The following is a 24,416-nucleotide window of genomic DNA, read 5'->3' as shown; positions in this document are numbered from 1 at the left end:
TAGAAAAATTAAGGCCAATAGGCCAGATATAGTTGTCAGAGATCATGAAGAAAAAAAATGCTTTCTAATTGATGTATCAATACCAGCAGATGACAACGTTTCTCTAAAAGAAATGGAGAAACTTTCAAAATACAAAGACCTGGAAATAGAGATAACTTGAATGTGGAATCTAAAAATAGAAACAATTCCTATCATAGTAAGTGCCTTAAGTATAATAAAAAAATATTCAGACAAATACATAACAAAAAGACCAAGACTTACAAATATATATAACATACAGAAAATTGCACTACTGGGCACTGCACACATTCTACGCAAAACACTTTCCTATTTTATCGACCCCGAAAGGATGAAAGGCAAAGTCGGCCTCGGCGAAATTTGGACTGAAAACGAAGTCCAAGTAAATACCACAAGGGATTTTGTCGATCAAATGACATTGGCACAAGGCCACAGCGGGGTGCCGTCGACTGATTTCCTCCTGCCGTTTATTTGAATGATATGGGGAGAGATAAGAAGCCAAATTGGCCTTGGTATGATTTGAACCCAAAACGTAAAGGGACGTAACTAAATACTACAAGACGAACGATTCTCCCATTCACCGCCTTACAATAATAATAATTCACTATTCCTACAAAGCTATCAGAATTCTTTGAATATATATAGTACCCTTGAGATAGTTCGGTTATTCGTAGGAGGTGCATAATCGAAAAATGATACAGTTGGTGTTAAAGTGATTGCTAGTTCAAACTGAGGTAATGACATTCTTCTAAAGAACTAAGAATCAAATTCGACATTCAGCCATTAGGTTCAATTAGATGAAATAAATCATATACCACGACAGTTTCTGTTGATTCTCTTTCTAGAAACAAAGCAGAAATAAGTAGCTATGGAAAACCGCATAATTATCTCATTGTAATGTTAACTGGCTGTCGTGTAGCCCCGTGTCAGAACTGGTCGAGCAAACCTTTGATCAAAACCACTTCAGCTATGACCATCCTGACTTATTTGTATATGAGGTATTACACAGTCGAATTTATCCTTTACTTTTAGACATGTTTGATTTGAGGGATATTTAGCTGCAATCTCTAACTAGGTGAGAGACCACGTAGTGGCTTTCTCGATAGCTCAATGTTAATAAGTAATGTGTGTGTGAGAAAGAAAGAGGGTGAAACCATGTGCTGTGATCGTCCAGAACGCTTCATACGACGACTTTGGGAATATTTTAAATTGTTGCAATAATTATATATATATAAATACACAAACACATAATGTATGTGTATGATAAGTGTATGTGTGTATGAATGTATGGTATGTATGTGTGTGCGTTGGTTAGGGAACCTGTCAAAATCACGATTAGTTTATTTATAATTTTACTTATTTTGCAGAAGAAAAAACCAAAACGATATTCTAATACCACTGCAAAATTAAATAACAATCGTGAAACAACTACTATAATCATTATTATAATAATAATGTTGATGATGATGATGATTTGCAAGACAGTCGCGGACGACATAGCTTATAAGATTCTATAAATTTCTGTAGAAAAAAAATAGTAATTACAGGAGGGGGGGGGGGTTGACAAATATCTTGTGATCGACACATTATTGAAAAAAAAATAGAAATTTAAACAATTCATTTTGGAAATTTGATATTCATAGATAAATAAAATATTTTATAACAGGCAGGACAAAGTTTGTTGTAAAATTTATACGAAAATAACAGATTCTTCATAATTAAGAGAAAATGTTGACAAAAGTTAATTTAGATTAGAATTATTTCTAAAACAACAACGTTTCACTGTTCTTAATTTTCTTATTGTCTTTTTAAAATTTATATCGAAGTAAAGGTGAAATAAATTGCTTCTTTCGTTAGTTTTGATGTTTTTTTACCTTTAAATTTCGATTAATTCACCCACATAGTAGTTTTATATTTATATTTCTACAACGATATTTCGATCGGTTGACTTCACATGAAGATTTGCCATCGATATTCGCTGTTTGCCGATTTGATTAACAAACAGTAACACAATAAATGGTCATAATAAAAACCGTGTGCATTGTATTTTAAGGTTTTTAACTCAGCAACAGGAATCTTAAATGAGAAAAAACCTAATTGACAAAATCAAAAGTGATTGTGGAAAGAGAAAACACAATGGACGTAAAAGAGTGGAGACACGATAGGAGATATAAAGGCTGAAAGTAAGTGAAATGAACACAAGTATCTGGATATATAGATTAGATATTAGTGTGAGTGTCAAGTAATAGTAATATAATATATTCTTATTAATATGATGGAGAACGCCGGGTGGCTCACCTTCTCCAGCAGATTGGCGATGTGATACGATACGCCGGTCATTTTCACTGATTTGGAGGGAGGTAGGTGCTTTGTTTAGACGTTTCTTGTTCTTTTTTCGATTTCTTTTGGCAAACAAGCTTTCAATTAGTCACAAGAGTGTTTTTTGTTGTTGCTGTTGATATTGTTTTTAAGGAAGCATCAAAAGATGTTAGATGGAACAAAGCATTAAAAGAATTTCGCTCAGAATCCCGCTTGCAACTGGGATGCAGGTATGCTGTTGAGCGCATGCGTATTCGCCGACTTCCGCTTGTTTGTGTACGCCCTCTTAAAGGTTTTCCCCAACCAACTCTTGTCATTCACAACAATCTTAACTCTCTCATTGCCAAACACTTCTGCTACAACAACTCAAAACTCTTTTTTGCCACTAACCTTGGTTAAATTTTATTTAGCAATATTTGGGATTTCTTTGTTAAAAATCTTTATTTTGCAATATTTGGGATTTCTTTGTTAAAAATCAAAACTTCAAATATCTGCAATAAAAAAGTTGTAAATATTTAGGAAAACATTTAATATTTTAAAATAAAATTTATGACTTTATGCCATAGTTTCAATCAATTAAATATTACTTTCAGAATCAAAGTCTTAAACCAAAATATGACTTTCTATAATCAACTAACAGTATATTATATAGTTTTAGGTTAAAAGGTTAAAAAAACAACCAGTTTCTCAATTCAATAATGAAAAAGGCCAAAACATTCAGCTACAAAACTAAGGAGGAACTAAAACGATTACGTGAATTGTAAAACGTGTGTAAACATAAAATAACTTGAAAACATACATTTTTGAATTTAAGAATGTGATTTAACATAGCTGGAAATATGTCATTGCTTAATTATCTTTCAATGACTGGATAGAATATATATACATATCATCATCATCATTTAACGTCCGTTGTCCATGCTGGAATGGGTTGGACGACTTGACACCATCTGCTTCCATTGAGTTATGGCTCAGTTTGTTCTTGCAGCTTCCAGTTAATCTTTGAATGGCATCCATTCATCTTTTAATCGCAATATATAGCTTGCTAATGCCGTAATGCTGCACGTCTCTTGGGTCCTAAAAGAGTATCTGAGGTTACTTCTACTAAATATTAATAAAAATATACATATATTCATATTTTGAGTTCTAGTTTTCCTGTTTGTATCAACATACCTATATATATATATATATATATATGGAGAGAGAGAGAAAGGGGAAGCGCAATTCCCCAACACACGGTGCGATGGGTAAATTGTCGTCATTTTATATTTTTAATTTTGCGCATGCGCATTGTTTGTTTTTGGTTTTGTCGTCTACTCAATATTGTAGGGTCAGTTGGACACCGTCTGTGAGAAAAACAGCACCATGATGTGATTCACTCTGACAGAAATTTGGAAACAATATGCTGTACTGCTTGGCATTCGCGCCGGAAGCTCCAATACAAACATTTCAGAGTGTTTGGGTGTCAGTCTGACGACATGTACCGAGAGTTATAAAAATCAAACATCCAGTCAACTCATGGCGTTTGGAGTGATCACTAGTGATGGCGACGTTATGCCTCCATTCATCTTCCCACATGGCCTGAGACTCAACACAGAGGCCTACATCATGTGCTTGGAGGAGGTAGTGCTGCCCAAGTTAAGTGGGTGACTGCTACAAGACCCTATGTCTGGTAACAGAACTCTGCACCTGGCACACAAGCAAGAGAACCTAGTCGTGGCTGTTAGACAATTTCTGTGACCCCATCACTCCTAACATCTGGCTACCTAACTCCCCCAGGCTGCAATCCTCTTGATTATTATGTGTTGGGCACAGTTGAGCGAGAGGTGATGAGACGTGGGTCGAGACGTGGGTTTATGGTCTCTGCTTGGTGCATTCAGTCATCTTGCATGAAAACAAAAACCTGGTGAGTGTACACTACACACCTGTACTCCAGGTATAACAGTTGGAAAATGGTGTAGCCTACTGGTGCAAAACTTTTTATGCATGTGTCAGAAGGATACTGTCATCTCCCACCTGAGGGATTTTGCCCATGTGGCATTAATTTTGGTGACAAAAATTGAAGTCAGATACTTTTTGAATGTGTCTCATATTTAGCACCATAACATATAACCCACACAAATATATGTGTGTGTGTGGAGGGAACCTGTGGTAGAGGTAGATCCAGGAGGACATGGGATGAGGTGGTGAAGCATGATCTCTGAACTTTGATCCTCACAGAAGCAATGACTAGTAACCGAGACCTTTGGCGATATGCTGTACTTGAGAAGACCTGTCAAGACAAGTGAAATCACAGTTGTGGCTGATGCTGGTGTGATGTAACTGGCACCCATGCAGGTGGCACATAAAAAGTATCTTTCGAGCATTGGGCCTCATGAAGGCAAAGTGATTGAGCTCCTTCGAGTGTTGGGCCTCACAGAGGCAATGACTGAGACCTTTGGCATTATGTTCTGCTTGAGAAGACCCATCAAACCAAGTAAAATCGCAGGCGTGACAGATACTAGTGTCACACAAATGGCACTCGTGCAGGTGGCACGTAAAAGTACCTTTCAAGTGTTGGACCTCAGAGACAAGGACCAAAACCATTTGGCATTATGCCATGCTTGAGAAGAAAACCCATCAGACCAAGTAAAACCACAGTCATGGCAGATACCAGTGTCACACAAATTGGCACCTGTGCCAGTGGATAGTAAAAGCACGCATTACAGTCTCAGAGTGGCTGGCATTAGGACAAGCATCCAGCCATAGAAACCATACCAAAACAGACTGGGGTCTGATGCAACCTTCTAGCTTGCCAACCCTGGTCAGATGGTACAACTCATGCTAGCGTGGACAACAGACGTTAAATAATGATGATGATGATAATATATATGTGTGTGTGTTTGTGTGAAGTCTAGAGAGAAATGAAGGTAGTATTCTCCTTTGATGTGCAACATCGGTGTGCATGTACGACAAAGTGCAAATGCATTAAGAGAAAAGATGGGCATAAGAGGAATCAAATGTAGCATGCAAGAGAGAAGACTGTTGGTTTGGACATGTGATGCATATGAATGAAGACAGCTGCATAAAGAAGTGCTGATCATTGAAAGTGGATGGTACCTGTGGTAGAGGGAGACCCAGGAAGATGTGGGTTGAGGTGGTAAGGGCTAATCTCAGGATGCTGGGCCTCACGGAGGAAATGACAATAAACTGAAATGTCTTGTGATATGAAGTTCTTGAGAAGACCCACCCATGTCAGAGAAACTGAGTTCTAAAAGCGCTGTGTGTCCCACCCACACTTAACAAGAAAGCTTCTCACACACTCTACCACAACAAACCAAACTACATTTCTACATCTCTTCTCTTCCTCACATTTCTACTCCATGCACCATGCTTACTTCCCACTCCCCAATCCTGTCCTCTTTGCCCTGTGTCACTGTATCATTGCTCTCTGCTATCCCCCAGCCTGTGTGTCCCACCCACATGCCCTGTCTCACTGTATCATTGCTCTCTGCTAGCTCCCAACCTGTGTGTTCCACCCACATGTAACAAGAACACTTTTCACTCACCCAACAATCCAATCTACATCTCTACATTTCTTCCCTTTTTCTTATTTCCTCCTTCATACACTATGCCTTGCTCTCACTCCCCAATCCTGTCCTCACGGCCCTGTCCCTCCATATCATTGCTATTTAGTAGCCCCCCCCCAACTCTATATATACCCAGGATTTTACCACTTACTCCCCTCCCTTCCACACTCTTTAATTACACTTCCTTTGCAATATCCTGCCACTTATATTAAGGTGTTTGAACCTCAAGAATATGCCCTGGCACTTGCCACCATTTTATCTCTCTTCCTTTACACAACCATCCCATTTATATTCTGATCCTCGTCCCTTGTGAGTATGCCCAGGACTTTGCCACCATCTCTCTCTCTCTTTCTCTCTCTCTCTCTCTCTCTCTCTCTCTCTGTGGTCGGGTAACTTTGTACATCCTCTACAGCAAGATACTTGTTTCTGTCTCTCCGTCTCATCATCTGACACAAGATCACCTCCTCCAATGCCCCCGCTTCTCTCAAAAAGTTTTTGTCTTGCAGGTGCCACTTAAAAGCACCTAGTCCACAGTGTAATGTGGTTGGTGTTCAGAAGTGCATCCAGCTGTAAAAACCTTGCCAAAACTGACCTTGCCTGTGCTCGTGCCACGTATAAAGCTCTGTTGAGTGGTTGGCGATAGGAAGGGCATCCAGCCGTAAAAATCCTGCCAAAGCAGTCACAGAAGTCTGGTGCAGGATTCTGCTTGGCTGGCTCTTATCAAACCATCCCAACCATGCCAACATGGAAGAAGGATGTTAAATGATGATGATGATGATGATGATGATGATATATATATATATATATATATATATATATATTTGAAAGTCCTTATGAAAAATTACTCAATACAGTTTTTAAGTATCCTTTTATTCTTTTATTTGTTTCAGTTTTAGAAAGGTGGACCATTTTCTCTTGATGCCTCTGAAGTTACTGAAGAAAATATTCCTCATTTACCACTTGTTGGTAAAAGTTTATGAAAATCTACAAATTACATCTGCAGTTGCCTCTTTGCAGACTGCAACAACTTTTCTTTCAGGAAGCAAGACAATCTTAGAGTGAATCTTCCGTTCAACCTGGCCAAAATCGTAAATGCTAAAAGCAGTATTAGCAAAGGAACCAGGATGACGGAGGTTCTAAGGGATAGAAAGATTGTTTTGGAGGAATGTACAATGTCTCACAAAGCAGCATTGGAATATTTACACAAGACCCAGAAAGATATCCATGGTAACAAAAATATTAAGGAGAACCCCTCAATCAAAGTGGAACATAACTGCAAAGGTAACACAGATCCCCTGCATCCTGTGTCCCTATCATGTGTCCCTATCATGTATCCCTATATCATTGTTATTGCCTTCATTTATTTCCTTCGCTATCTTGCATCATCTAGTAATCAATTATTAACCATTTAGTTACAGGCATTATTAACTATTTAGTTACAGCCATTTTAATAATGTTCCTTAAACATCCTCCCAGCCTCTAACTCGCTCATCCCCCACTCACCACCTTACCGCATCTGGTTTGCTTTATATCAATATATATATAAATTCTCACCTCACCTCACACCCTTCTATAGCCTACATTTATAGATTTATGGAGCACTTTCTACTTTTGATTGTAATCTGGGAGTTATTTCCCTTGCTCCGACTCCATTATTGGTTTTGTTGATTCAAGACGTTTAGCTCTAAAATTATGTAAAGCATTGTTTAGCCCAGTGGTACTCAACCATTTCTTTTTTTTACCTATGGACCCATTTGATTCTTATTTTACTTGAAGTGGGGTATCCCATAGCCATTCGATGTTTAAAAAACCCTATAATATTCTTGTAATTAAATATCATTAAGAATTGCATTAAAAATTGTTTAAATATTTTGTGTATTGTAGAAGTAGTTTATTGCACATAAATTTTAGCAACAAAATGTGAACCCCTAAGAGGTATATGGACCCCAGTTGAAAACCACTGGTTTAGCCAATGGAATGCTTGATTATAATGTGTGTGTATGTACATACATACATACATACATACATGAATGTATATATATACACTATTCAGATACTATTCTGCTGTAGGCCCTGATAGATTCCCTGTTAGTCTCCTGAAAGAATGTAAACACCAATTTGCAGTCCCTCTAACCAACCTTTGGAGAAATTCTTAATACTCAGGTTATATACCGAAACAGCTCTTATCCCAGTCTGTCATCACTTGCCGTCAACTATCGTCCAATCACCTCAGGCAACTTATCCTTTCCATTGGTGACGGCATGACATGTCCTGTCTGATAGAGTTTCCTAGGTGACTGGTACTCCTCAATGGTTCTTTGTCTCCAGAGAGAACAGCAGTCAGAAGCTTTTCCAGCAAACGAGGGATGACAGAACGAGTAAGATTAAGGTCGTCGACAGTTGTCAGTGATGTCATCTCCTCAACAACTGAAAATCTGTTGATTAGCTCGTTTGTCAATAGATTGGCAGCCTGGTCAACCTTTTCTTTTTGTCCAAGTCTGTAGTTTGATCATTTTGCTTCTTGCATGTCCATTTTCAGATTGAACACAAGGTAAGAACTGAAAGGGCTATTTTCATCAATTATGTATAATAAAGACAAAGATTCTTCTTTATAGTTAAGTGATACTTCAGCTCAGGTTAGCTGTTGACACTCCATTGAACTCAAGTTAGACCCAGATTAGAATATGGCTCCCATGTATATCCTGGTGCTGTTACAATGCAAACACCAGTAATAGCATTTAAATGAAAACCATTCAATTAATTCTCAAAGAGACATTGCTTTCCTTTCTCTGCTGCTTCTATTCAATTACAATGACCTCTGACCTCTGAATTAAACATCCACATATCCTCCATACCAATGCTTGCAGAATTCACCATCCTTACTCTTCTGTTCTTCCTAGATATGGAATTATTAGGTTGTTCAGAAAATAATGGCCCATTTTGAAAATAGGCCTATATTCTTGGAAAACTGAACTTATACAAAGGTTTAATTATTCAAAATATGATCCCTGAAAAGCTATACATTTCTCCCATCAATTAACAAGGTCATTTATGCCTCTTTGATAAAAATCCAAAGGTTTTGATGCCAAGAAATCCTTGAATTCAGTTTTGACCTTGGTTTTGGAATGGAAGGCTTTTTGCTTTAAAAAAATGTTGTGATGCTTGAAAAAGTGGAAGTTGGTGGGTGAAAGATCAGGAGAATATGGTAAAAGATTATGGTGAAAAATCAGGAGAATGTTGAGGATGTGATAACACCCCCACCATACTCTGTTGATATCGGTAGCTGTTTGGGAAGCATTATACCCAAGCTTGAATTCATGCATTAAAAGTAAATGCATTATTTCTTTTTTCATGTTTGAAATTAAGGAATTCTATGCTTCAAAATTATATTCTGAAAGAAATCAATAAAAATTTATGAAAGAGTGCATATTAATTATTAAGCATGTAAAATTTTAGTCTAAAACACAAAAAACATCTTGAATCGAATTTGAAAAAATGTTTTTAAAAAATCAGACAGTATTTTCCAGACAACCTAAATGATGTCATCTTCATCATCATCAGCATTTAACGTCTCTTCTGTGCTGGCATGGGTTGGATGGTCTGACAAGATTTAATGAGTTGGAGGACTGCATCATGTTCCAGTGTCTGCTTCAGCATGGTTTCTACAACTGGATGTCTTTCCTAATGCCACTTAGTGGTTGGCATTAGGAAGGATATTCAGAAGGTACTGGGTGCTTTTTTTCATAGCACCAGCATTATTGAGGTGGCCATGTCGTCTGCAAGACTAAGATCCCTGTTCAAGTGAATGGGGCTACAGTAGAGAGGAAGGTAATTTTAGGTTAGGGGACGAGAATCTAAAGCATGGAAAAAGGGGCCAAAACAGGTTTCTTGCTGTTAAGGAATGACATGGCAACTTACAACTTAGAAGAGTGGGTGGGAGGAATTAGAATGAAGCCAGAGAGATGAAGATGGTGATAATAAGGTGTCAGAGTGAGCAGGAAGAAGTTGCAGGAGTGTATGAGGAGAGTGAGAGGGTGTGTGTGAAGAGAGTGAGGAGAGTGAAGGATGATAAGAGGTGGAGGAAGGGATGTGGTGAATGTAGTGAATGGTGAAAAAAGATGGAGAAGTGAGTAATATGAATTGGGGGAAAATTAGGGTAAAAGAGGTGATGACTGGCTGTAGAGAAAGGGCAAAGAGCAGTGAAATAGTAATATGGCAGACTGAGGAAGGATGAGGGAAAGAGAAATGATAAGTGGATGGGTGTGTTGTGAGAGTGTGTGAGGAGAATGGGAAATGTATGATGATAAGGGTGAAAGTGGTCATAAAAACATTGGGACCAGTCAACAGGAAGTGGTTCCAGTGAGATGGGAAGATAACAGAAATGTCGTGGGAAAGGAAGATGTTAAGAATGAAGGATGGATGTGAAAGAGAATGGTTTTGGGTTCAGATTGAGATGACTGGTAGTTCTGCAAAGGATGATGGGATATGTAGTTCTGGTCTCATTTAGGTACAGCAGCAGAACATTGCAGGAATTAGAAGAGTGATGGAGAAATCAGTAATAGGGCAATGAGAGGATGGTGGAGAAGGCATAACTGGGACAAATTGTGTGGCAGAGCCACATTATACTTCCAGAACCTCAGTTTTACTGTAAAGAATGGGTTTTCTCAAGAACCATATATTGCCAGTCACCTTGGTCTTTAGCAATTTCCTTCATGAAACACAAACTCCTGAGATCAACCTTCACTATTTCATGATCTCAGGATTGTTTTCATGGTTCTTTTACTTCCACAGGTTCCGTCCCATATAAGTGAATGGAATTTTTTTTTACAGTTGTCCTTCATCCCTACACATTGCATATCTATACCACCATAGTCTTCTCTCTTGATCCCTACATCTGATTTCTCCTATGTCCAGTTTTTCTCTTACCATTTTGTCATTCATATACATTGACATTGCACATCCAGCAAAGCATTTCATTCTAGTCTTTGCAGTCAAAGACCATGCTTCACTATTATGTAGCATTTATAATTCTTCTACAGATTCAGTGATAAAAATGAGGTCATTAACATATAGTAGGTCCCACTAGCACCTGGTCTTAATCTCCTCTGTTATGGCCTGGAGGACTATGATGATTAGGAAAAGACTGAGAATTGAACCCTGATGAGCTACTTGCCACTAAATTCGTTGCTGTACTCATTGCAAGCTTTCAACTGACTAACAAAACCTTTGTATGTAGTTTATATAAGAGAGTGTAGGACCCTTTCAAAGGCTTTCTTCAGGTTGACAAAGTACAGTGGCTAAATATTTTCTTGCAACTGTTTTTTTAGAAAGATAGCATCAGTAGTACTTCTTCTTGACACAAAACTGAATTGTTTTCATCTAGTCAAAGTCTTTCCCTAAATAATCAAAACTAGAACTTCTGTTACTTTCATGACTTTATCTCTCTTATCTCTCCCTCAAGTGTCCCCTTTACCCTTGTAACAGTTGACTATGATATTTTTGTGCCAGTCATTGGATATGACACCTTCCTATCCAACCTGAGTGACTCTGTGGGTGATTTGGTCATACTGCCAGATATTTCAAGCATCTCAGTAATAATTCCTGATGGTTCAAGAGCTTTCCTTATCTTCAATTGCTTTATCTAAGATTTTTGTTAGCAGATATACCAGCCATTCTAGTAGCCAAAAGCGTGATAGATAAAAATGCTTTGCAGTAAAATGAAAATATTGTCTGCTATGGTCCAGGAAAAGTGTTTGAATATTCATTTTTCTGAATTTGTCTTCTCCATTTTAAAATTATTTTTGTCTTTATAGTTTCTGTTACCTAGGTGACCACGTTAGAAGTGGAAAAGGAAGTTCTGAACGTGTAGTTACTAGAATAAGAACAGGCTAGGTAAAGTTCAGAGAGCTTCTACTTTTGTTATTAACAAAGGGCCTCTCCCTCAGACTGAAAAGCAGATTGTATGATTGTGTACATGCAGCTATGTTACATGGCAGTGAAGCATGAGCTTTGGCTACAGAGGACTTACGAAGGTTTGAAAGAAATGAAGCTAGCAAGCTCCACTGGATGGGTAATGTCAGTGTGTATGCACGACAGAGTGTAAATGATTTTAAGAGGAAAACTGGGTATAAGAGGCATCAGGTGTTGTGTGCAATAGAGAAGACTGTGCTTGTTTGGTCACGTGATGCATATGGATGAGGACAGCTGCTTAAAGAGTGCTGATCTGTAACTGTGGAGGGAACGTGAAGAAAGGGTAGACCCAAGAAGACGTGGGACAAAGTGGTGAGAAAGGATCTTCAGATGTTGGGCCTCACTGAGGAAATGGCAAGGGACCGGGAGATGTGGCAATTTGATGTACTTGAGAAGACACGTCAAGCTGAGTAAAATCACAGTCATCTATACATACAGGTTTGTCTTTTCCGGTGCCAGTGCCACTTAAAAAGCACCCATGCTGGTGCTACATAAAATGCATTCATTCCGGTACTGTGAAAACATACCTGTGCTAGTGGCATATAAAAAGCACCTAACACACTCTGTAAAGTAGTTGGTGTTAGGAAGGGTATCCAACCATAGAAACCATGCCAAAACGGACAATTGGAGTCTGGACAGCTCCTGTCAAACCGTCCAACCCATGCCAGCCTGGAAAATGGACGTTAAATGATGATGATGATGTTTGCCAGACATTTCTACATTTATAAGTTAGACGTTTTTATTTTGCATTGATATATCGCAGTATGTAAAGTGTAACTTAAGCCATCATAAGTGAGTGAGTATGATGACAACAAATTTCAAGATAAAAGTTGTTGTGAGTCGCAGTGCCAGTAGGGGGCGCTGACGTCAAGGGGACATAACTGCTAATGGCGACAAGCCGAACGGCAGCTGATGGCCGCGACGTCAATTATTGAAACAAACTTGATTATTTACGGCTTACTTTCACAGAACTTTCCAACATATTACGTTTAATTTTACATTGCTTTTCGCTCCGAAATCTCGTTTGCTTTCTGTTGTCTTTCCATGATGCATCTGTCTATCCCTGACACAAAAGAATTCCAAGACAAAGATGGAACAGGGACCTACACAGTAAGTAACCAAAACCATTTAACAGGGCGTTGACAATCTTCCACAGCTGTTTATTACGGCTTTTCATTTAGAAATATGCTCAATAGATAAATTTCTAACTACAAATTCTATTGTTAACAGAACCAGTCAACATAAAGTTTCAGAAAATCTTTCTAAAAAACATTAAATAAAGAAAAGATCTCCAAGAAATGTCTTTTATGACAACAACATGTTAGAGAAATAAGTTAGATCTTATTTTAAATCTCCTTCAGTGAAATTTAATATCGAGAATTTATGGCTAATGACATATTTCGATTGATAAACATTGTTGTTGTTATGTGAAATATTTAAAACTATCTTTTTATATAGCTATATAATATTGATTAACTAACTCTTCCTTATATTAATAACTTTTTTTCTTATCCTTTGACCATTTCTTCCAACTTTTTCAACCCCCATCAATCGTCGAAAGTATTGTCAGCATTTCTGCTTTTCTTTCAGTTGTACAATCATTTAATATATTCATTCATTTACTAATTGCCTTTTCAAGTTTTCCCTCTTTCATCTTATTCCGTGTCGGTATTATTTATTTTATTTCAAAATATATGGTTTCTCTAAAGAATTTACCCTTTCTTCTGTTTTTTTCGTCCTTATTTCTTACAAATAAAGTCTGCCGAGGTGAACGAAGCCAACTTCCCGGGGTTCGACTCTAACTTTGACCTTAACCATCATAAATATTACATTATTTCATTTCCAATCCTTTGCAAACCTAAAAAGTGTATCGAAGACTTAAACCAGTTTGCCGGTCTGTCGAAATTGCGGCCTGGGGTTTCAGTTCTCACCGGGTCTAAAGTAAAGTCATGACCCTCCTATATTATTTCCTTTCCTGTAGATATATGACACATCATTTATTATTTTGGTGGCCTTTACCCACAAACAGCAATTGCGATCCATTTGTTGGCCTTCAGTTTCTAATATCAACTTCGACATCGTTTCTGGTCATTACAGAGATCTGTTGATAAAACAGATCGCATATATAAAATTAATTTTGTGCCTATTAAAAAAGTATTCGTCATTGCTTCTATATTCTTATACACACACACACACACATACGCACATACATGTGTGTGTGTGTGTTGAAACATTTTTTATCTCACTCATTTGCAATTACACCTTTCGATAATTAATCTAATCAGTTTATTAGTGTATTGTCTTCGACTGACTGATCAACTCTTATTTCATATAAATCATTTGAATTCCAGAAGATTATCGATTGTCTTTGGGCAACGGACGATTGTATGGAATGCAAAAGAGGTGCTGTACTGGTATCTTTTTGGCGAAGTCCTATTTATTTGGCTCGTTATTAGTGACATTATTTAATTAGCCTCTTCAGTTGGCAGACACTTAATTCCAAAAGGTTTATTTCTTAGTCTATGACATAATTTCTTGAGGAAAAAAATCTTAGTTGGCAACTGAAGGTATTTTAAAGACCAATGTTGAAGCTGAATTTGTTATTTTATATACATTTTTCATGACTAAAATCCTAGATTCTTTTTCAGTTTTTAATTGATACTGCATTATTCGATTTCATTAAATAAAATTGATGTAATCTATGCAGAACTTCAATAATAATTGTATTTCTTAAATTTAAAATCAAAATAGAATATCGACAATTTACTCATTCTCCTCTCGATATGTTTTATAGTCGTCGTGGTTTTTTTTTAAATTATAATTTCCTTATTCATTCATCTATTAAATATACTTAGCTGCTTTGTCATAATTTGGTTTAAATTCCAAGGTTTGACAAAAGTATCACCTAATTACAAGAAAAGTCATTCCTTCCCAGTGTATTTATAAACCAACTTCTTGGTCATTGTTTCAAGACACAAAACGACACCAACATCTATGACACACCCACTTCTTCTTCAACTTTTAAACATTCTTAAACACGCTGAACTTCATAATTTTACTCGTGATGTAAATCTAAGAATTTTAGTGACGCCTCTAGATATTGTGATATTCTGATTTGGAAACATTGGTCTAAACTGTAATTTTTTTTCTAAACTTAGATAATTTCTTCATTAATTTTATGCTTTATCATAAAAATAAAAAATACTATTAAATAATATTCACTTCTGTTCAAAAAGTTTAACAATCTTTTAAAATATCTCAGAAAGGAAACCTGTTAATATCTTAATGTTTATAATTTGCATTAGGTTGTGATTTATATATGTAAACATAAAAGTGATTGTAGGTGCCAAGTTAAAGGCCACAGCCTTGCACCACCACCACCACCATTTGACGTCTGTTTTCCATGCTGGCATGGGTCGGATGGCTTGACAGGAACTGGCAAGGCCAGGGGCCACACCAGGTTCCATAGTCTGTTTTGGCATGTTTTCTACAGCTGGATGCCCTTCTTAACACCAACCACTTTACAGAGTGTACTGGGTGCTTTTTATGTGGCACCTTGGTTTTAGGATCTCAATTCTGCTGTGGTGGGCAGGTCTTCTTCAATACAGTAATGCACCACATATCTCAGTCCTCTGTTATCTCCTTTGTAAAGCTAAGTGTTTTGAGATCAGTCTTCAATACTCTGTCCCTGTCTTCCTAGGTCTCCCTCTTCCACAAGTTCCCTCCACTTTAAGTGTCCCCATCCACCCACATCTCATGACCAAACCAGTGCAGCCTCCTCTCTTGCACACTGTACATGATTCCTCTTATGCCCAACTCCCCTCTCAATACACCAGTGCACTGTCACACATGCACACTTACACTGCACATCCAGCAAAGCATACCAGCTTCATTCCTCTTCAGCCTTCACATGCCCTACACATTTAGGGCCCACATCTCATTGCCATGCAGCATCACAGTTCATACACATGCATCATACAATCTTCCCTTCACTTGGAGAGAGAGACCTTTCTTCATCCTATTCATAGATGACATTTTAAAGAGGGCTGCATCTTTTCAACAAGTAGAATCAGTAGAGCACCATACACAATGTCTTGTGGTATTTTACGTACTTTATATTAAGTCCTATTGAGGTTGATGTTTGCCTTTCATTTGTCTGGCATTAAATAACATGCTATTATTCATTCCTGGTACACCTTCATTTAATAACAGTCAAGTACTATGTTTCATTAGATTCACTGTTTAATAATTGTTAATTACAAAGGTTAATCACTCAATTTTCAGTGTTTAATCAACCAAGTTGGATTGGATATGTTAACTAAACTGAATCAGTTTTGGCTTGTTACATGATGACAAACTTTTGTTTTACTGGTTCAGCTCTAACCAGTTTATAAAACTTGTTCCAACAAGTTAAATATTATTAAGATGTAGGTTGAATTTATGTCAAATTAAGAGAGTCATCATCATCATCATTGTTTAACGTCCGTTTTCCATGCTGGCAAGGGTTGGACGGTTTGACTGGGGTCTGGGAAGTCAGGAGGCTGCACCAGGCCCCAATCTGATCTGGCAGTGTTTCTACAGCTGGATACCCTTCTTAACACCAGCCACTCTGAGAGTGTAGCGGGTGCTTTTTACGTGCCACTGGCACATGGGTCTGAGGATCTGGCATTGACCATGATTGGATGGTGCTTTTTATGTGCCACCGGCATGGAAGCCAGTCAAAGCGGCACTGGCATCGGCCATGTTTGGATGGTGCTTTTTATGTGCTACTGGCACGGGGGTCACAACTACAATTTCCATTTGATTTGATGTTGATGTACTTTTGAGTGGGCTGGTTATGCGACACTGGTGTAGGTTACAGCTGTGAATTCACTTTATTTGCTGGGTCCTCTCAGTCACAGCATACCTCTAGAGGTCTTGGTACCCTGTCAGTGCCTCTGTGAGGCCCAATGCTCGAAGGTCGTGCTTCACCACCTCATCCCATGTCTTCCTGGGTCTCCCTCTACCCTGGATTCCTTCCACTGTTTGGGAGTGGCACCTCCTCACACAGCTCTCCTCGTCCATCTGCAGTACATGACCATACCAGCGCAAACGTCTCTCTTGCATGCCACGTCTGATGCTTCTTATGTCCAATATTTCTCTCTGCGTGCTTACACTCTGTCGTGTGTGCACATTGACATTACACATCCAGCGGATCATGCTAGCTTCATTTCTTTCAAGCCTATGCATGTCTTCAGCAGTCAGGAGACTTAAAGTTTATAAGTTCAAACCTTGCTTGTATAAAATTGTATTTTTTAACTTATTGGTTCTGTAGGTGGCTATTGTCTCTTGGCTATCTTAAACTCAAGACAAGCGGTAGTCTGGCGCAGTTGGAAGCAGAGGTGAAAAAATGTAAATCAGCCTTGACTATCAATAAGGATAGCTTTTAGTTTAAAGTGGGGTCATTATCAAGCAAGGATATGAGTTTTAATAGTTGTATGTTAACAAAAGAAAGAATTTATTGAGGAGGCAATCCTATGTCATAACAAGTGAGAAATCAAAAACAAGTTTTGTTAAAGTATGTTAAACAGGAAGTTGATTGATAGACTGTTGTAATACGAGAGTCTCCTGCTAGACAAGGTCAAATCATTTGCTAATATTGAAGGTAAACAGTGCTGTTTTTGTACAAACTTAGTCTGAACCTGGTTTTGTTTCCTGGATGAGGCTGTTTTACACCCTTCATGTTCTTGAGAAAGCATGACTATCATCTCATCTTATCTCTTCTTTATAAATCATAGTCTTATACTTTTAATGTAGAAAATGTTACAAAACCAGGATTGCCTCTCAACAAAGTCTGTTGACTTTTCTTTTCTTAGGTTTTGTATTTCACTTGCATTGAGGTCACTTTTGTTGTTATTCTGCAGTAATATAATAAAAAGCAGTGTTGTTTTGAGGCTGATTTTGTTGACTGTATTTTGTTTTACAATAGCAGGTTTACCATCATCATTTAACGTCCGCTTTCTATGCTGGCATGGGTTGGACAGTTTGACTGAGGACTGGCAAGCCAGAAGGCTGCACCAGGCTCCAATCTGATCTGGCAAGGTTTCTACAGCTGGATACCCTTCCTAATGCCAACCACTCCGAGAGTGTAGTGGGTGCTTTTTATGTGCTACCAGCTCGAGGGCCAATCAGGTGGTACTGGCATCGGCCATGTTCAGATGGTGCTTTTTACGTGCCACCGACATGGGAGCCAGTCAGGCTGCATTGTCAACAACCACGCTCAAATGGTGCTTTTTATAAGCTATTTACTCATGTTTCTGGAGGTTTTAAATTTTCTCTTTAAAATAAGAGATTAATGGGAAGAGAAAGGGCTGGTAGAATGGGAGGAAGAAGAAGAAGAAAGCATATATTATGGCTTGCTGTGGTCAGAAGCAGCACATTAATGCAGGCGATATGCTATGCTTGAGAAGACCACCTGTTGAGCCAAGTGTAATCGAAATTGTGGCCAATGACCCGACAAGTTAAGTGAGATTGCAGCTGGGGCCAATACCAGTGTCACATAACCAGCCCATTTAAAAGTAGCCTTGAATTGTCAGGCAATATGCTGTGCTTGAGAAGACCTATTGAGTCAAGTGAAATCGAAATTAAAATGGAAATTGTAGTTGTGGCCGATGCCAGTGCCACCTGACTGGCTTTTGTGCTGGTGGCACATAATAAGCACCATTCAAGCGTGGGTCGATGCCAGTGTCGCCTGATTGGCTTCCTGTGCCGTGACACATAAAAAGCACCATCCAAACATGGTCAATGCCAGTGCCCCCTGACTGGCTCCTGTGCCAGTGGCACGTAAAAAGCACCATCTGAACGTGGCCGACGCCAGTGCTGCCTGACTGGTTCCTGTGCTGGTGGCACGTAAAAAGCACCCACTACACTCTTGGAGTGGTTGGTGTTTGGAAGGGCATCCAACTGTAGAAACTTTGCCAGATCAGTTTGGAGCCTGGTGCAGCCTCCTGGCTTGCCAGTCCTCAGTCAAACCATCCAACCCATGCCAGCATGGAAATGGATGTTTAAACAATGATGATGTGATGTAGCCTGAATGTTTACCACAAATTAGACTTTGCTTAAGGTAGTCAAGGACCAGATTAAGTCGACTACCTAAAAACAGGTACAGTCTGACAGGCTTCCATACAATTTCCATCTATCCAATTTATCCCAGGCTATGGTTATTCACACTTGACTAAGGTGCTGTCTTGTGTGGGACTATTTGATTGTGCTCTCCTTAACTACATCCCCATACCCTGCACCTGTGTTTCACTGCCGTATATATATCCTCATCCTCATTTGATCGGACTTCCCCTTATTGCTACCTCTGTAATATCCTCCAACTCCACTTTTCTCATTATATCCATCACCGGAGGAGTAGTAGTGATGCAGACCAAGCATAAATAAGAGGGTATAATTGTCCTGGTAGAAGACAGGCTTGTCACAAGAATGGTACTCTGATGCTGCTTTTTTTTGTCCGCATATATTTGTCCAAGATGTTGTCCCAAGTAGGAGGATCTTCTCCAAATTTCAATGAGTACCTTAAATCAAAAGAATTCTTTGGAATCTTTTAGACAGAAGAACTTTTCAACTTGTTTGTTACAAAAGCCAGACATCAGGCTACTGCAGCAAAGGCAAACAAACCTAACAACCATGAAAGCAAGTTCTCAAAGATGAACCAAAAGCCTGTTTTTTTTTTATTCAAGAACCTATATGAAAATGGGTTTTTTTTCTATGTAATCACAAGATCACATACCCACTTTGGTTTTGGTTGGGTTTTGAGAAAGGTTAAACAAATCTGGATTTGACTGTTTTTAAGAACAAGATCTACAAGTAGAGTCCAAATTTAGTTTCTACTATTTCAACATCTTTTGTTGGACCAGGGTATGCATCCCACAGAAAGAGCTGTGTCCATATGGCAATATACAAAGTACAAGAGAGGAGTCTGGCAAGTCGGTTACATTAGTCACACTGGTGTCCTCATCTTGATTGTTGCTTCCATTACGTTTTGGCGGTGGACTCTCCAGCCTTCTTCAGCTGTCTTGTGATTCACCTGAGTACCCCTTATCTAGGATTGAACTACATGACTGCACTGCATTAACCAATGCCTTTATCCACTTCACTATCCCTGGAGGCAGTGTCAGCATGAATTTTTAAGGCTTATAAGCCCCCATTAATGTCTTATGTTGGCTCCGTACCAATTGCATAATACAATGCCAGTGCCGCTTGATTTGCCAGTGCTGCCTCACCGGCTCCTGTGCCAGTGACACATAAAAAACACTGTTTGAGCATGGTTGATGCCCGTGCTGGCTGACTGGTCCCGTGCCAGTGACATGTAAGAAGCACCATTTGAGTGTGGTCGTTGCTAGTACCGGCTGACTGGTCCCATGCTGGTGGCATGTAAAAGGCACCATTCAGGCGTGGCCGTTGCCAGTACTGCCTGACTGACCCTTGTGCCAGTGGCATGTAAAAAGTACCCACTGCACTCTAGGAGTGGTTGGCATTCAGAAGGGCATCCAGCTGTAGAAACCTTGCCAGATCAGATTGGAGCCTGGTGCAGCCTTCTGGCTTACCAGTCCTCAGTCAAACCATCTAACCCTTGCCCGTATGGAAAGCCGACGTTAAATGACGATGATGATGATAATGATTTCTTAGATGAGGAATTTGTATTATTTTACATGAGTCAGAGTTGTGTCCTTGTTTTAATTATTGCTTTCGCTCCAATTAATGTAACTTGATACATAAATTTCCTCATCTCAGAAATATACAATTGTACCACCAAGTAGGGTTTGGTATCTTTTCTACAATGTGAAGGACAGAATTGGTCCATTGTTTACAATGAGATCTACACAGGAGCACAGGTAGATGAAAATATAGTTGAGAGCTTGATCAACTGCCTGGTTGTTATACTGAATTATGCACAATTAAACTGATTGATTTTATTTTATTGGCTGAGTAGTTGCTGTAGTATGGCATACATTTCAAAGGAACTGTTGCTACAAATTGGAGGGGTTAACCCATGCTAGCATGGAAAGTGGACGTTAAACGATGATGATGATGACTTATTCATGAGGAGAATCAGATAGAATGTTTTGTCATTGTATTACACTGTTCTTGTCTGGTGTGGCAAAAACCAATCTTATTTTGTAACAACCACAGATATCACAGAAACAGAGCCGTGATTCCTGTGAACATAAATGGGTTGAAATACCCTGTTCTACAGGGTATGTCGGTGGCATTGATTTGAACAATCAGCTTTCTAATCTTCAACATTGTTAATGTAGCCATTTATAGTTAAGAAAACTGACTGTAAAGATGTTTGTGTGGGCCAGGTTTGTCTCTTGTGGCAAAACACCACCACTGTATCAGGTTGATAAGAAGAGCACCTTTCGAGTGTTGGGCCTCATGGAAGCAAAGTGGCTGACTTCCTTTCAAGCATTGGGCCTCACAGAGGCGATGACCCAGACCTTTGGCATTATGTTGTGCTTGAAAAGAAGACCCATCAAGCTGAGCAAAATCGCAGTCATGGCAGACACTGGTGTCATGCAAATGGCATCCATGCTGGTGGCATGTAAAAGCACCCATTACACTCTAGGAGTGGTTGGCATTAGGAAGGGCATCCAACTGTAGAAATCCATACCAAATCAGACTGGAGTCTGGTGCATCCTTCCAGCATGCCAGCCCTGGTCAAGCCGTCCAACCCATGCCAGCATGGACAATGGACGTTAAATGATGGTGATGATGATGGCTTGTCACAGCTCTGATGAGAAATTGTGCCCTGAATTCATTGGAACATTCAGCTGGTTGACTCCATAACCAAAAAATCTGAATATCAAGGTGAAAGGCCATTTGGAGGATAGGGGACGTGTACTCCAGTCTGATGTAAAATGAATTGAACATTGTAAGCAATAGATGTTTAGTTTGTCTTGAGAAATATTGCAGATTTAGATTTTGGGCATCTAGGAATAACCTGCCTGCTTGAATTCAGGCCAAGTTTCGAAAAACTATCTATCTTTGTCTAATTTCTTTGCCTGTATTTACAAGCTGGGTAAGAATTACTACCCACTACCCCGACGTCCATTGCTGTTGTAAGAATGTCAACAATGCAGTCTTTGTTTCCATAATATTTACCCAATTTACCAGCAAAAAGAAAAAAAAAATTAAGATACATGGCTTAGTGGTTAGTGTATTTAGCTTCTGATTTTAAAATCAAAGGTTCAATCCCTGGTAGTGCTTTGTGTCTTTGAGCAAGATACTTTATTTCATGTTGCCCCAGTCTGCCCAGCTGGGAAGAATGAGTGGTACCTGTATTTTGAAGGGCCAGCATTGTCATGTTCTGTGTCACACTGAATTTTCCTGAGAATTACATTAAAGGTGTGCATGTCTGTGGAGTGCTCAGCCACTTGCATATTAATTTCACAAGTCAGCTATTCTGTTGATTGGATCAGCAGACAGGGAGTACCAGATTTACCAGAAAATACAAATTCAAAATGTTTTTCTTTTTATTGATTTCCTTAAAAATTGGTGGTGGTGGTGGGACCCACTTCAGAAATTTGAAAATTTTGCCCAAGAATAAGAAAAAATATGTTTTAGAAAACTCGTTTAATAAACCCAATTGTTTATTTTTTGTTTTTCTCCATGTTTCAAAGATTTCTAGTCAGTAATAATGATGTTACTAATATTTATTCTCAGAACATCAATTTCAGGAAATTCACCAAAATAATCAGGTAATGTGGCATGTTCTGTATAAACCAAAGAGTTAACTGGTTTTTATCAGTTAATAAATATTGTATTGTGGTTTTTACTGTCTCTCATTGTCTCTTGTTTGTAAATTAGTGTGAGAGAGAGAGAGTTGTGTACATAACAGGCTTGTGTTTTATAAACTAATAGGTGTCATTATATGTTATCGCAAACATTTTTATTTCTCTAGAGCCTAGCACTGTTATCAATTGCTAATGATACTTAAAACAAGATTAGTTGTCACTTGAAGAAGTAATCTGACTTGCTCTACATTTTAAATTCCATTGGAGAGCAGTTTATTTCTTCAGCTAATTACACTCAGAACGGCTGCTGGTGTAGCTAATTAAATATGAGCTGATTAAATATGTGTCTTGCAGTGCAAAAATGAAAATAGTTTCTTTTCTTTTTTAAAATCAGTTTCTGTATCTTGAATTCATAAAAATGAACTGTTTTGTGAAACCAAAATATTTCAAAACTTGTAAATGAAATTTAAACTCAAATAAAAAATATTAAAAGAAAACCTCAGCTTTAAAATATATTTTATCCAATTTCTCATCGTCTCCAAATGATTTCTGTTTACACAAACATCAAGTTTTCAATTAGTCTAAAACTTCAAAACACTTAATAAGAGAGAGGAAATGAGAGATTTATATATTAAGATTACCATCATAGATTGTGTGTTTATTTATTTCTGTCTTCAAGCGGTAAACTTATAAATAGGAGTGGATATTTTTGGCAGACACAGTGTTAAATTTGTTTCATGAACTCTCACCATCATCAGTTCCATTATTAATATTAATATCGTTCAAAGCAGTGAGCTCGCTAAATCATTAGCAATCTGGGCAAAATGCTAAGCAGCATTTCATCTGTTTTTACATTCTGATTTCAATTTCCACTGAGGTCAACTTTGCCTTTCATCCTTTTGGGGGCTTATAAAATAAGTGCCAGTTGAACACCAGGGTTGATGTAATCAACTTGTCCCCTCTCCTGAAATTGTTGGCCTTGTACCAAAATTTGAAGCCATTATTATTATTATTATTGGAATGGAAGTAGAATAAGATGGAGTAATAACTTGTTTACTCTTCACATTTGGATCTTCTGAAGTATTACTAAATACATGAAATTGTAAAAATTGGTGATATGTTGTGATCAATAAACCACATCACAAAAAAAAAAACCCCATATATTTACAAACAATTTTCTGACTTGATTGAATGTTACTATACGGTTAATTAATAGTTTCAAATTTTGGCCAGCATTTGCCCTGAATGGACAAAAGGTTAAGTCAACCTCAGCGGAATTTGAACTCAGAGCGTAAAGACAGACAAAATGCAGCTAAGCATTTTGCTTGGCATGGTAACGGTGCTGCCAGCTCACTGCCTTGTACAGTTTAGACAATAACCTCCAATTTTCTCCCCTTTTCAGGCCTTTAACATCCACATCAATGGTGCTTTCCACTGTACAGTACGGTACCGGCAGTTACACCATTTGCATGAACAGGTAAGTTCTTCAAATGTTCCTCTTTTTAGTTTATCATCATCATCATTGTTGTTTAACGTCCGCTTTCCATGCTAGCATGGGTTGGACGATTTGACTGAGGACTGGCGAACCAGATGGCTGCACCAGGCTCCAATCTAATCTAGCAGAGTTTCTACAGCTGGATGCCCTTCCTAACGCCAACCACTCTGAGAGTGTAGTGGGTGCTTTTACGTGCCACCAGCACTAGGGCCAGTCAGGCGGTACTGGCAATGGCCACACTCAAAATGGTGTTTTTTACGTGCCA

At 38.5% G+C, this 24,416-nt stretch overlaps 2 protein-coding genes across 2 annotated transcripts in view; one reads left to right on the top strand and one right to left on the bottom strand.

Moving 5' to 3' along the window:
- LOC106867201 (cullin-associated NEDD8-dissociated protein 1) overlaps positions 1-2,598 on the bottom strand; it is a 71,616-nt gene extending 69,018 nt beyond the window's left edge. Inside the window, exon 1 of the mRNA XM_014912008.2 lies at positions 2,317-2,598. Within this exon, the coding sequence (XP_014767494.1) occupies positions 2,317-2,358 (42 nt within the window). The 5' untranslated portion in view covers positions 2,359-2,598. The remainder of the gene's footprint in view (positions 1-2,316) is intronic.
- Positions 2,599-12,737: 10,139 nt separating this feature from the next.
- LOC106867188 (sorting nexin-17) overlaps positions 12,738-24,416 on the top strand; it is a 53,164-nt gene continuing 41,485 nt past the window's right edge. Inside the window, exons 1-2 of the mRNA XM_052966816.1 lie at positions 12,738-12,985; positions 24,059-24,133. Coding sequence (XP_052822776.1) covers positions 12,920-12,985; positions 24,059-24,133 — 141 coding nt within the window. The 5' untranslated portion in view covers positions 12,738-12,919. The remainder of the gene's footprint in view (positions 12,986-24,058; positions 24,134-24,416) is intronic.

Source organism: Octopus bimaculoides, chromosome 3 (genome assembly GCF_001194135.2).
Source record: "Octopus bimaculoides isolate UCB-OBI-ISO-001 chromosome 3, ASM119413v2, whole genome shotgun sequence".
In the NCBI taxonomy this organism is placed as follows: domain Eukaryota; kingdom Metazoa; phylum Mollusca; class Cephalopoda; order Octopoda; family Octopodidae; genus Octopus; species Octopus bimaculoides.
The sequence above is the reverse complement of the archived record's forward strand: the minus strand, read 5'-3'. Positions and strand labels throughout refer to the sequence as shown.